The 12903-nt window shown below is 42.6% G+C and overlaps 1 protein-coding gene across 1 annotated transcript; it reads left to right on the top strand.

Moving 5' to 3' along the window:
* Nucleotides 1-599: 599 nt before the first annotated feature.
* LOC106909513 (protocadherin-18-like) lies at nucleotides 600-10687 on the top strand. Its single transcript, XM_014975896.2, has 4 exons — nucleotides 600-5349; nucleotides 6020-6108; nucleotides 6695-6867; nucleotides 8926-10687. Exons 1-4 carry the CDS (start codon nucleotides 2878-2880, stop codon nucleotides 9738-9740), a joined length of 3549 nt encoding a protein of 1182 aa, XP_014831382.1. The 5' UTR covers nucleotides 600-2877; the 3' UTR covers nucleotides 9741-10687.
* The last annotated feature ends 2216 nt before the right edge of the window (nucleotides 10688-12903 follow it).

Raw genomic sequence — 12903 nt, 5'->3', positions numbered from 1 at the left:
TCTGGGTTAAAAAAAAAGAAAAGGGGGGGGAGCTTTAGGTTGGTTGTCCATGCACGTTTGGAATATTTAATAAGCTTTTGTTCCATTGAAAAAGACACAAAGAAGCCTTAGGAGATGTGCAGATGCATTGCATTAACAGACTAAATGAAGAACTTGGTGTTAAACGAACATCATTAAGCCGTAACCTGGTATTTTATCATATTTCTCATCCGGTGAGATTCGCAGATGCTTTTAAATTATACATTTGTTGGCAGATGCTATCTCTTATCTGTCTTACTTGGAAAATGATTTATAAATACTTAGGCTGAAAGATGTTGCAACCAATTGGAAATCAGTCGGTCTTGTCAGGAAAGTATTTATTTGAAAACCTCATATTATTTTTCTCACATTTTTTTTGATGTTGCACCACAAAATACAATCTGTTTTATTCGAATGTTCTGCAAAACAACAACAAAAGTTGTGCATGATTTTTTTTGTTGTTGTTTTGTTTTCAAATACAAGTTGAAAAATATCGCATACATTTTCTGTAAAACCTTCTGAGTCGATACATTTAATCTAAATCGGCTGTGATTACAGATGCAAGTCTTTTGGGGTATGTTTCTGCCGTCTGGAAAGTTGTGCATAAAAATTGTAAACATAAATTTCAAAAATTCTCAATAAGATGCGGATATGGATTTTGACTGACCCATGATTACGCTTTGATTTTAAACCATGCTTACATGGGTCTGGGTGTATGGAGTAAAGTTTCACCTTTTGGGCTTAACACGCTTTCTTCCGTACATATTCCGACTTCCGAATACCGCTTACATTTAACTCTTAAATGTTGTACTCAGGTTGACGTACAGTGCTGGTTTTCTGTCACACATGTAGGCTGAAGATTTCCAATTATTCTTCCTTATTTTATCAGAGTATCTTCTTTCATGTTACCTTTCATATTGCACGGCGTGTGACAAACTGCAAAATTTTACAACGATGGCCTTCCTCTTTCCAGTCTTCCAAAAAAAAAAAAAAGAAAAACAGAATTGTGGACTGCATAGTTTACTATCCACGATTTATGTCATACACCAACACAAAAGTTACTGTGAAAAAAAAAAAAAAAGTTTTTCAAGCCTCTAACTCGAATTAATTCTGTGTGGTCTCTTGGTGTGTGAAGTGACAAAGTGGTTAAGGACATTTTCTCTTATCCATCTCTATCACCAAAAACAACAACCACATGCAGCACGTGACAAATGTGCGAATGAATGTGGAAAAGCTGTTCGGTACTTGGTGGTGCGGTCTACAATCCCCCGTGACAACTTATTTCTTCACAGTTTTAGGGAGGTGGGGCGGGCGGGGATGTTCTGTTGGGGTGCTGTTGGGTCGGGCTGTAATCGCGGGGTCCTAGTGCCAAACAAACCGCGCCAGATGGTGACCAGAACGCACGGTCCCTGTCGTGCACATTTATTAAAACCTTAGATCTCCTTTTCTCTCTCTCTCTCTCTCTCTCTCTCTCTATCGCTCTCTCTCTCTCTCTCTCTCTCCCAGGGGTCTGGTCTCGTGTGTGCTTGCGCATTCATGCGTATTGGGTCCTCTTCCCGCACCCCCCCGGTCAACTAAAAACTGCATGCTTGAACTAGTGAGTTGCGGATGCTGCGCTCGTTATCAAAACTACCCTGTCCTGCAGGGAGTTTGAAGTGATGCTGGACAGATATGCACACGGGAGGAGGGGGACGGAGCTGTTTCTCAGCGTGACCAACTCTTAAAAGGCATTCATTAGAGCCCGGCTCCCTTTTCAGCGCGATTCGCCACACGGCTTACCCAGTTTATACACTCTCACCCACACAGACAAGCACAGATTAGGCACAAGTGAAAGATACTTCAGTCAGTGTGTCCACTACAAAGTTCCTGTGCATGAAAAAGGGAGGTAGTCAGCCACTTCAAAGAGCAGGAAGAAAAAGAAAAAGAAAGAAAAAAACAGAGAAGGTGAGATACTTTAATGTCGAGACAGCAAGTGCTTAAGTCACTGTGTAGGAGTGGGCGCACAGCGGCTTGTTCCTGCTGAAATATTATTTTTTTAACAGGTGTATTAAGACTTGAATGCGGCGTGCAATAATGCATATAACTAAGAGGTATGCCTGATGAGGATTTAAAATAACTGCGTCTCCATCATTTTTGGAGAGGACGAGAGAATCATGTAAATGGTTTGTAGTGATAAAAATAACTCAAAAAGGAGGATTCTTGGATATCTTTCTTTCTTTCTTGGATTTATCTCCCGATCCATAATCGTTTATCGTAAAAGTTGCAAGAATTAACCTATGCAAGGCGGGGTTTCCACCCACTTTCCCCTCCTTTCTTGCGCCTCCTTTCTCTCCTTCTTTGGATATCAAGTAGCCACCAACCAGCTTTTTTTTTTTGTTTTGTTTTTTTAAAAATCGTTTGTCTTTACCGGGGGATGTCATAAAAAAAAGAAGGGGGAGCAGAAGCAGAAGTGCGGCAAGGAAATTTGAGGCGGGATCTTTCGTTCTTTCCTCTTTCTTTTGGGTAAATTCTGCGCGGAGGCAGGCTCAAACGGAGAGAGGGAGCGGAAGAGAGCGCACGGCGCACAGACGCAAGGAGCAGAGGGAGAGAGACGCGCAAATTTCCAGTGATACGCTGACTGGATACACGCAACAAAAACTCTGATAAAAAAGGATTATTGTGAGGAGAATTAGATGAGTTTATGGGACCTGGCAACAAATAAAATAAAACAGTCTTTATTTAACTACTGCGTATTTTTGCAGTAGAAAGCAATGCAGTTGCTGATTGAGCGGCCAGAGCATTTCTTAAGTTAAAGGTGGCACTGGTCTTTTTTTTTTTTTTTCTGTAGCCATTTTTTCCAGCAGGACAAGCAAGTAGAAAATGACGGGACTCTTTCTAACAAGAATGCTGAGAGTTGCCACGGTTTTAGTGCTGGCGGCGCAGCACGTTACCGGCAAGACGCTGAAATATCAGATCTTCGAGGAGCAGAAGGTTGGCACGGTAATCGCCCGCTTGAGAGACGACGTCGCGGATGTTTTGGCAAAACTTCCCAGCTCGGTGTCTTTGCGCTTCAGAGCGATGCAGCGGGGGAGCTCCTCTTTCCTTGCTGTGCGTGAGCAGGACGGAGAGATCAGCATCAGGACCAAAATCGACCGCGAGAAACTCTGCGAAAAGAATCTCAACTGTTCCATCCAGTTCGACGTCCTGACGCTCCCCACCGAGCACCTCCAGCTGTTTCACGTCGAAGTGGAAGTGCTGGACATAAACGACAACACGCCGCATTTCGCCAAAGCCGTCATCCCCATCGAGATCTCAGAAAGCGCGGCCATCGGAGCGCGCATCCCCCTGGATAGCGCCACAGACCCCGATGTCGGTGAGAATTCCTTATACACTTACGCACTTGAGCCAAATAACAACTTCAAGATAGACGTGCAATCTAGGAGCGACGGAGTTAAGTACGCAGAGCTGGTGGTACTTAGGGAGCTGGACCGGGAGGTGCGCTCCAGCTACGAACTTCAGTACACAGCCTCTGACAGGGGCGTTCCCCCAAGAACAGGATCGACCCTTCTCAAAATCAGCATCGCTGACTCTAATGACAACAGTCCGGTTTTTGAGAAGTCCTCCTATGTTATAAGTCTGCCTGAAAACTCACCTGTTGGCACCCTGCTTATTGATCTGAACGCCACGGACGCGGATGACGGCACAAATGCTAAAATCGCATACTCATTTAGCAATCACGTGTCTCCTAAAATTATAGAGACGTTCAAAATCAACACCGACAGCGGTCACCTGACCCTCATCAAGCGTGTTGACTATGAGACAGCAAATTCTTATGACATTGACGTGCAAGCTCAAGACATGGGTCCAAACTCCATGCCTGCTCACTGCAAGATCTTGGTCAAAGTGGTAGATGTGAATGATAACAAACCAGACATCAGCATTAACTTCCCCTCTCAGGGGAATGGAGATGCAGCTTATGTATCTGAGGCATCTCCGCTGGACACATTTGTTGCTTTGGTAAGAGTGGAAGACTTGGACTCTGGGTTGAATGGAGAAGTTGAGTGTAAACTTCATGGTCAAGGTTATTTCAAACTGCAGAAAACCTATGAGAACAACTACATGATCTTGACTAATGTGTCCCTGGACAGAGAAAAAAGGTCAGAGTTCAGCCTGACTGTTGTGGCTGAGGACAGGGGGACCCCGAGTCTCTCCACAGTCAAACACTTCACAGTGCATGTTACAGACGAAAACGACAACCCGCCACGCTTTGAGAAGGGACGATATGAGATCTTCAAATCGGAAAACAATGCCCCCGGAGCGTACCTGACATCTATCACAGCCACTGATCCTGACTTGGATGCCAATGGACAGGTGAGCTACTCCATCTTGGAAAACTTCATTCATGGAAGTTCCATTTCCACCTATGTCACTATAGACCCCTCTAATGGTGCCGTCTATGCTCTGCGCACATTTGACCGGGAGGAGGTGAATAATATATCCTTCATTGTGCAAGCCAAAGACGCAGGTAAACCTCCCCTTACCAGCAACACTACTGTTGTTCTGAGCATTCTGGATGAAAATGATAACCCCCCAGTCATTGTGGTTCCACAGTTGTGGAATTTTTCAGCAGACGTTCGTGCTTCAAAGTTCACAGAGGCTGGACGTTTAGTGACGGTGGTCAGGGCGACCGATCGTGACACAGGAGTCAACGCTGAGCTCATCTGCTCTATTGTCAGTGGCAATGAAGAAGGGTACTTTGTTATTGAGCCGAGAACATGCAAGATCCAAGCCAACACCAGTCTAGAGAACTTCCCACATGAGCATGCTGAGCTTACTGTGGTGGTCAGAGATCAGGGAACTGAGAGCCTTAGTGCCAAGGCAGTTCTAAAAATCAACCTCTATGAGAACATGAAAAACCACATACAGCCAATGGACCAGGGGGAGTCTCCAATCAATATATCCAGAATGATCATCATCATATTGGGAGTAGTCGTTGGCAAGCTCCTGGTCATCATGGTGGCCTTTGTCACTCGCTGTAACAGGGAAAAGAAAGAGGCGAGACACTCTTACAACTGCCGGGTGGCCGAGTCCACCCACCAGCACCACCCAAAGAAACCTTCACGCCAAATTCACAAAGGTGACATCACCCTGGTGCCCACAGTGAACGGCACCCTCCCCATCAGGGCCCACCACCGCTCGCCATCAGCCACGCCTCCAATGGACCGGGCCCAGATGGGGGTTCCACAGAACCATCACAGCCGCCAATCTCTTAATAGCCTGGTGACCATCTCGTCCAATCACATCCCGGAGAGCTTTGCCCTGGAAATGGCACACGCAACTCCACCAGTGGAGGTAAGCATGAGCAGACACACATACCTCAAGTTCCTCTAAATTATTTCTAATGCGATTCATTACTCCTAAATTTTCTCTGTTTTTCACCCACACCCGGTCTCTCTCTCTCTCGCTCTCCCTCACTCTCTCTCTCGCTCTCTCTCACTCTCACTCTCTCACTCTAGCTCTCCCTCTCCCTCTTGCACACACACACACCAGCCTTTCTCCTCCTCCACATACAGCTGTCTCTGAGCAAATTAAGTCATCCCCAAATGTGACAGTGACTTAATCAAAAGTGCCCTGTAGTTCAGACTGACTCTCATTAAAACTGATGATGATTATAGATGCCTTTGTCTTTACCTTGTTTACACCCTGTTACCATTACCTCCATCATTACCATGACTCAACTCCCGGTCATGTGCTTCTATATTCACGTAGTCTCATCGCACTGCCAGTACCCCGTTATTAATTTTTTCTCATTTTAATGTCATCCATTTTGTTTCACCCATTTTAAGTAGCCTCTCCATCATCCATTTTGTGTTTACTCAACCATTATTTTGTCTTCTGTCTTGTCTCTTGCTCCCCCATCCCTCCATCTTCAATGTCCCATTTTTTATTCATCTTTCCCCCCCTTTTTTTTTCTTTGCTTTGTCATTTTTTTTTTTTTTTTTTTTTTTTTTTGGGGATGTAGCAAGTCTCACAGCTTCTGTCCATGCTCCATCAGGGCCAGTACCAGCCCAGACCCAGTTTCCGTGGCAACAAATACTCCCGCAGCTACAGGTAATTTACCCCAATCCCCCAGTTCTCCTCGCCCTTTTTTTTCCTGAAAAGATTATCCTTTGTTTACTTTCCAAACCACTTGTTCCTCATTGTGTAGTTGAATTTCACTTGTCAGTGGATCTGTTACGTGATTTTTATGATTTGTTAGTGTTTTTCCCACATTCGAATTGTTATCACACCAGTTTCATTCAGTGTAAAGGAATGCAACTCATTTGTCTGACAACAATTTCCATGTATTCCTCATTGAAACCAGGCTGTGGTTGTAAAAGTCCACATCCATCAGAACTTTCATCACAATATCCCCTTATAACATCTAAGTGATAGATTTAGTGATGCCCCTGGTGGCTGCCGTAAAAGATTTAATGACGGGATCTACCTGCAATGTAGAATTTATGAGCCAAACCTTGTCTTGTGATTTGACATATTGCAGAAGCAGCTTCAGGTCTGATATGATAGATCTAGTCTCCTCTGCAGGCAGACTGATTCATCCAGCTTTCCATGTGCACAGAAACATAAACTTGCATCATTGATTTTCAAACAGCACTATGTTGTTTGCAAACCATCTCACCGTGGTTTCTGTTCCTAGGTACGCATTACAGGACATGGACAAGTTCAGCCTGAAGGACAGTGGCCGTGGGGACAGTGAGGCGGGGGACAGCGACTGCGAGATGGGGCGGGAATCCCCCGTGGACAGGCTGCTGCTGGGGGAGGGGTTTTCTGACCTAATGCACCTCGAAATGCACCACCGACTCCACCCAGGTGAGATCTTCTCTACATTCCCTTTCCGCCTGAACTGCCTCAACAGCTGGCGCCACACGGCAGCACTTTTTTTTCTATTTCCTCCACTTTTTGCACCTTTCTCAGCATGACTTGGCACCAGTCAGTTCCCTCACATCCCCGACACCTTCTGCGGCAGTGTCTCAGCTGTCACCTCTCGTTTTAGAGGATTATCACGCTTTACTTAAATCTGTTCTGTAAAACTTGTCATTTTGCGATTTCTAAATTGCTCTAATCCACTTGGAGTAAACTCAAGGGGATGTTGAGACTTAACATTTCCACAACTGACTTTTTTTTTTTTTTTTTTTTCCTCTTCACTCCCAATTTGAAAGAATATGAAACTGACCTAAGCAAGCCATCTGAGAGACGGCTCCCAGCTCGTCCAGTCTAATACCTATCTGACAAATTTCAGCACCATGGACAGTATCAAGTCTAAGCTTATTATTTGTCTTTACACCTGCTGTTACGGCCTCTAAATTCACCCTGTTGCAGACACAATCTCCATTGTACACTGCCCCATTCTTCCACACAGCCCTCATCTCCACGCTCGTTATCACACTGAGAGAGGGCACAGCGTGCTGGCTGTTTGTGCGTGTGCAGTTGTGTCTGTGTGTTATCTGCCCCTAAGATAGAGTCGTGTCTGTAAAATCCTCCCCGGAGCGGAGATGAGTCGCCTGTCACTCATCGGTATGCGTCTCAGGGAGCTGTTTTTTTCCCCTCCCTTCACTCTTTTCTTTTTCCTGTTCCCCTTTTTTCCCTTGGTGAGTGACAGTGGTGCGCTTTCATGTCTGAACTGAGGAGAATTCATAGTAATTGCTTTTAGAATGATGTTATTCTCTCCCTCTCCCACTTCCTAGGTCCCTCTCTCCTACTCTCTCTTGCTTGCCCACCCAAAAGCTCCTTCACATCTCACTGTCTTTCCTCTGTAGTAGTTAATTTATTCTAAGGCTTTATTGAGATGGATAAGGGAAGAGATGGTGGACTTGACCATTCTTTATCACCTTATCTCTCCCTTTGAGCAAGACTTGGAAGTGTTGCAGTTACTTTCTCTTCTCCCCCTCCCCCCACCACTACTGCTGTCTTTCCTCTAATTAAGAAATAAATGAAATAGACATAAGGATATTAGCTGGTAGTGAGGGGTTACCACTGTTTTTATTCAGTGTAATTATCTTTACAGTATTTTATTTTATTTTTTTACAAAGAGTTTACCTATTTATCTATTATCTATAGAAATACACAAGCAGGTAAATTATTACATAGCTAAATTATTTGTTGAATATTCACAATTAACATCAAGGTCAAATTCTAAATACATTCAATATTTAGTCTAATAATTAACAATAATTAGGCCTAAATTTGACAATAGAGCCATTGCTGCTTTTATTTGGGCAAATGTCTTAACAATTAAATCAGTACATTAACTATAAAACATCTGACTAACTTGTAAAATATACATATTGTGAATTTTAAAATGACAATCAGTGGCAATATATAATTTGTTACTATTAAGTTATTTTGTTAAACCATCAGCTTTTTAAACCTACTTACCCTACTTACTACTCATTTACTGTAACATGTTTTAAAAGTGGTTTATATATATTCTTTCTATTAAAATTTTCAGTTTGCTTGGCTGTCTTAGAGTTTATTCTGGCACATGGCAATATTCAACTATTATACTCAAAATAGTTCCTAAGGTTTTCTTCACTGTGCCTAAATATTAAAGTTGCTACACTATTACATTCATAAATTATTGACTTGTTAAAATTCATAAACATATGTTAAATTTCAGTAAAAAAAAAGAAAAACATTGTCAGGTTTAAATTAAAATATGGCAACCCAACTAAAATATATATTTGAGTTTTTATTATATAGACAGAAAATGGCACTTTTTTAAAAAAAAATATGACAAAGTTTGCTCAAAGCAATACATATCAGTCATGAAACCTTCCCAGCACATAATCTGAACTTTAGCTTGACACTGTCCTTTTTTTTCTTGTTTTTGTTTGTTTATTTTTCTGTTTATTTATTTTTTTACTTCAGCTACGAGACTGTGCACGGATGAATGCCGCATCTTGGGACACTCTGACCAGTGCTGGATGCCCCCCATCTCCTCGCCTGCATCGTCCGCAGACTACCGAAACAACATGTACATCCCCGGGGAAGAGTCCTCCCAGCCACCCCAGCTAGATGATGATGAGTCTTCGGTGGACTCAGAGAATCGCAAGAGTTTCTCCACATTTGGCAAGGAGTCTGGGAATGAAGAGTTAGATCTCAGTGGAGGAGGAGGGGGAGGAGGTGATGCAGCTGGGGGAGGGGCTGGATCCCTCCTCACAGAGATGAACTCTGTATTCCAGCGACTCCTGCCCCCTTCCTACACTGAGTGCACTGAAACAAGCCCACCCTCATCCTCATCAGCCACAGAGAGGGCAAGCAGTCGTGGTGGCAACATTGCAGGTAACTATAGTAACAACGCTGTTCCTCAAGACAGCCGTAAAGGTTTGCTCCCCGGTGGTAAAGGTCCTGCTTACCCTCCTGGTGTAGCCGCATGGGCTGCTAATACACACTACTTAAATCCTGGGAACACATCTGTGGTGAACAACCATGTTTCCTCCTCCTCCTCTTCTCCCTCTTCCTCCTCAACCTCCACCTCCACCAATGGACAACCCCCACACCTGAAATGGCTGCCAGCCATGGAGGAAATCCCAGAGAATTACGAAGAGGATGACTTTGATGGTGTCTTCCATCAGGGTCATCAAAGCGGCAAGCGCAGGGACAGTCGCCACGAGGCCGGCATTGATACTAGCGAGCTGGCCCAGGAGATCAACAAACTGCTGCAGGATGTCAGACAGAACTGAAGAGGGGAAGGTAGAGGGGAGGGGGGGCAGAGAAGGCCATGAAGGATTTCAGTACATTCTGGTACATTCTTGTTTACTGTGCCAAGCTAAAACTGTATAATGACAGGTTTCATTGACTGCTTGTCAGCAGCTTGTTTATGGTACCAGAGTTTCTCTTCGCCTCAGTGATGAAGACTCGCAGAAAACCTAAGAGATGGCTCTGAAATTTTGAAGCATTGAAAGCAAGAACTCAAAGAGCCAATTGTTCAAAAGTTGCTTGGTTGAGCGTTTCCAAATGAATATCCACTGAAAAAAAAAGAAGCATCCTTTCTTCATTTGCAATGTTTACTGCAGCGTGAACAGACTTGGAGAAACCAACTGTTGTGTGAACTAAGTTTTTGATTCTACAGTATACAATATTGTATAGTGTGTCTGTGGAAAAGGCAAACTCACTTGAATATTGTGCCATGTCCTCTGTTTGTTACTATGGAATGTAACTGTACAATTTGACCTTTGTATTTCAAAAATACACTCTTTTTTACTTCTATATATTTATATGTGTCGATCTATGTATGTACAGAAAAAGGAAACAAATGTCTATTTTTTATATTTGTCACTGCATGTCTTAATATCTTTTATTGTGTCCCTGTGTCCTTTGCCCTTTTTATTTTGTAAAAAAAAATTATTTAATTTTTGTTTTTGAATGTGTGTTTTGTGTGTGTGTGTGTGTGTGTGTGTGTGTGTGTGTGTGCGTGCGTGAGTGTGCGTGAGTGTGAATATTAAAATCCTAATTATTCAATGCAGTTCCATGTTGGAAGTGATTTTGTATGGTAACACTGTGACCAGTGGGTGATAAATAAAGTGGAGGGGGATTCATAACAAGGTTAAATTGAAAAATATATTTTTTTTAGTGCTTAACATTTCTTTCCCGTGTGTATGTGTTATTAAATTAAACCTTTATGATTGTATCGGTTTGCCATGCTTTCACTTACCCTTCTGTCTCTTAGCACCCCCTAATGCTCAGCCTTAGAACTGCAACAATTTTACTGTGCGTAAATCTCCACAGCCTCACCCTCTTCAGACCCTCATCGTATTATTTTCACATGCATGTCTCAGCTAATCAACATAACATTAGCTGTGAATTGATTCCCGAATGATCTCTTTAGATTAAACTACATTTGAGCATTGATTTAATTTCATAGCAGGAGTCCTCGGTTTCTCTCGTTGAGAAAGCATCACACTTAGACTAAGTAGTCTATGCTTGGCAAATGAGCAGCATCTGACGATGACTGCACATGATGAGAAAATGAAAGCATGATATTGTGCAACAAAGTCATACGGACCCATAATGCAATTAAGAGCACACGAGTTGTGAGCCTCCCTGCTCTCCTGCTCACTCTGCTTGTGATTACGAAGGCTTATCTTTGCTTAATACACTTAAGACTGCTCAGGCTATGTACACACAGAGGGAAATGTACCACTTTAAGCTGTACGGAAATTAACCCGGTGAGGCGTGGCTTCAATAAGGTAAAGTTTAAAATTTGCATACATGCGAAATACAACCGCGAGGTCGGGCAGGCATCTGTTGCGTGTTGTGCGCCTCCGGAACAAGAGAGCACACATGAAAACATCTCGCTGTCTGCAGTCCGTCTGTGGGCGCACCGAACATGCTTGAAAGGACTTGATAATGAGCTCATTTGTCTTCATCATTAAGTAGTTCAAGCTTCAATGAGCAACAAGCATTAGCTTTGAGAGTGAGAGAAGCTAGAGTATGCTAGGTGCTAAACTATTTCGGCCTCGTTTTATTACTTTGCATGTTTAAGTATCAAAATGTTATCCTATTTTATTTTATTTTTTTAGTTTTATGGGTGACTCCATGTCTTCTGGTGTACAATTAGAGTATTTCTCTGTAGTTTTCACCCCTGAATGTCTTTGCTCTAATTGGTCAGTTAGTAAAAATGATAAGATGTGTGACAAAACACTGTCTAGCTAAGACTTTGCTAATAGAGGGTGAGATGACTTTACAAGCTTTTCTCACTCAAACTCTTTTACAGACTACTGCTGGTGATGCTTGATCTTCTTTGAGTGGCATAAAGAGGAAGTTTTAGTAAATCATTTCAATGCGAATATAAAGCAAACTATCTGTGACAATGAGCTTGTAAGTCACACAATGATTTTTGATTTAATCCCTTAATTGTCACGTTCAAAACGCTTACATGTTGTCTAATTGGTCTTTGATGACGCAGGTGTTCTCATGACAGCTAAGAGTTTCAAACATAATACTCAAAATGGAAGTGCAGTGAATAACATGCTGTCCAGTAGAAACTGAGACAGATGATGTGCTTGGGAGGGACAGACATGTTGAAGATTATACCTTGGAGGACTTCACTGTCCACCTCAACCCCACTGACCATTAAACACTGAAGGAGTATGTTTACAAAAGTGGCTGTGCATTTAACTATGGTTGCAAATAAGTAATAGGATACAAACTGCCAGCGTAAATGTACTGCAGCTGCACAGTAAATTCAAAAGTGTTAAATGTTTTGGTGTTAGTAGACTTTTTGCAAAAGCAGAGTTAATTTTACTCCAATAGTCACATTCTGTTTATGTAAGTCTGGGGTGTATATTATTAGTAGTTAAAATCCAGTGTTAAAACAAAGTGTTTCCGTATCAAATCTAGAGATGTTAAAATGGAATCAATAACTCTTTACTTCTGAACTCTGAACTCCACCAGCGGCTCTAACACGGAAGGAGTTAATTCACTGCCTCCGCCCCAGAATCACAGATCCCCACCAAAGCGAAGCGACAGAAGCCAAGTCATTTCAGGACTATTTACTCTCCACATGTCTGAGTTATTTACTGCGCTTGGCAAGTTACTTTTTTCTGAGATGGTTTATAACTATTATTTTGAGTTGAGCTCAACCTGTATGATAGACGGCTCGGTGTTAGCATATTTAGCTTAGCATGCCGAATGTTAGCGGAGTAGCGGAGTTGGAAAAAATCGAGCCGGTGAAGATTCAGTCAAATTCTTGGCTAAATTTAACAGATCTTTTTATGTTGAGGGCATTATTCCCGCTGTTGTGTCTTCTTATATACGTTTTGGAGCATGTTTTAATCCTTTTATTGCCTTTTTGTATATATTAGAACCAGTTTGGTTGAGGATGAATCGCCAGTCGTCAGCCTA

The sequence above is a fragment of the Poecilia mexicana genome, unplaced genomic scaffold (assembly GCF_051168715.1).
Source record: "Poecilia mexicana isolate PSO_F unplaced genomic scaffold, ASM5116871v1 scaffold_1, whole genome shotgun sequence".
In the NCBI taxonomy this organism is placed as follows: Eukaryota; Metazoa; Chordata; class Actinopteri; order Cyprinodontiformes; family Poeciliidae; genus Poecilia; species Poecilia mexicana.
This window is presented reverse-complemented; position numbering and strand designations above follow the sequence as displayed.

Excerpts from the sequence above, each read along its gene's own strand:
- LOC106909513 (XM_014975896.2), top strand. The coding sequence starts at position 2,878 with ATGACGGGACTCTTTCTAACAAGAATGCTGAGAGTTGCCACGGTTTTA. Across the intron at positions 5,350-6,019 it reads ACGCAACTCCACCAGTGGAG|CAAGTCTCACAGCTTCTGTC; the intron begins GTAAGCATGAGC and ends TTGGGGATGTAG. Across the intron at positions 6,109-6,694 it reads AAATACTCCCGCAGCTACAG|GTACGCATTACAGGACATGG; the intron begins GTAATTTACCCC and ends TTCTGTTCCTAG.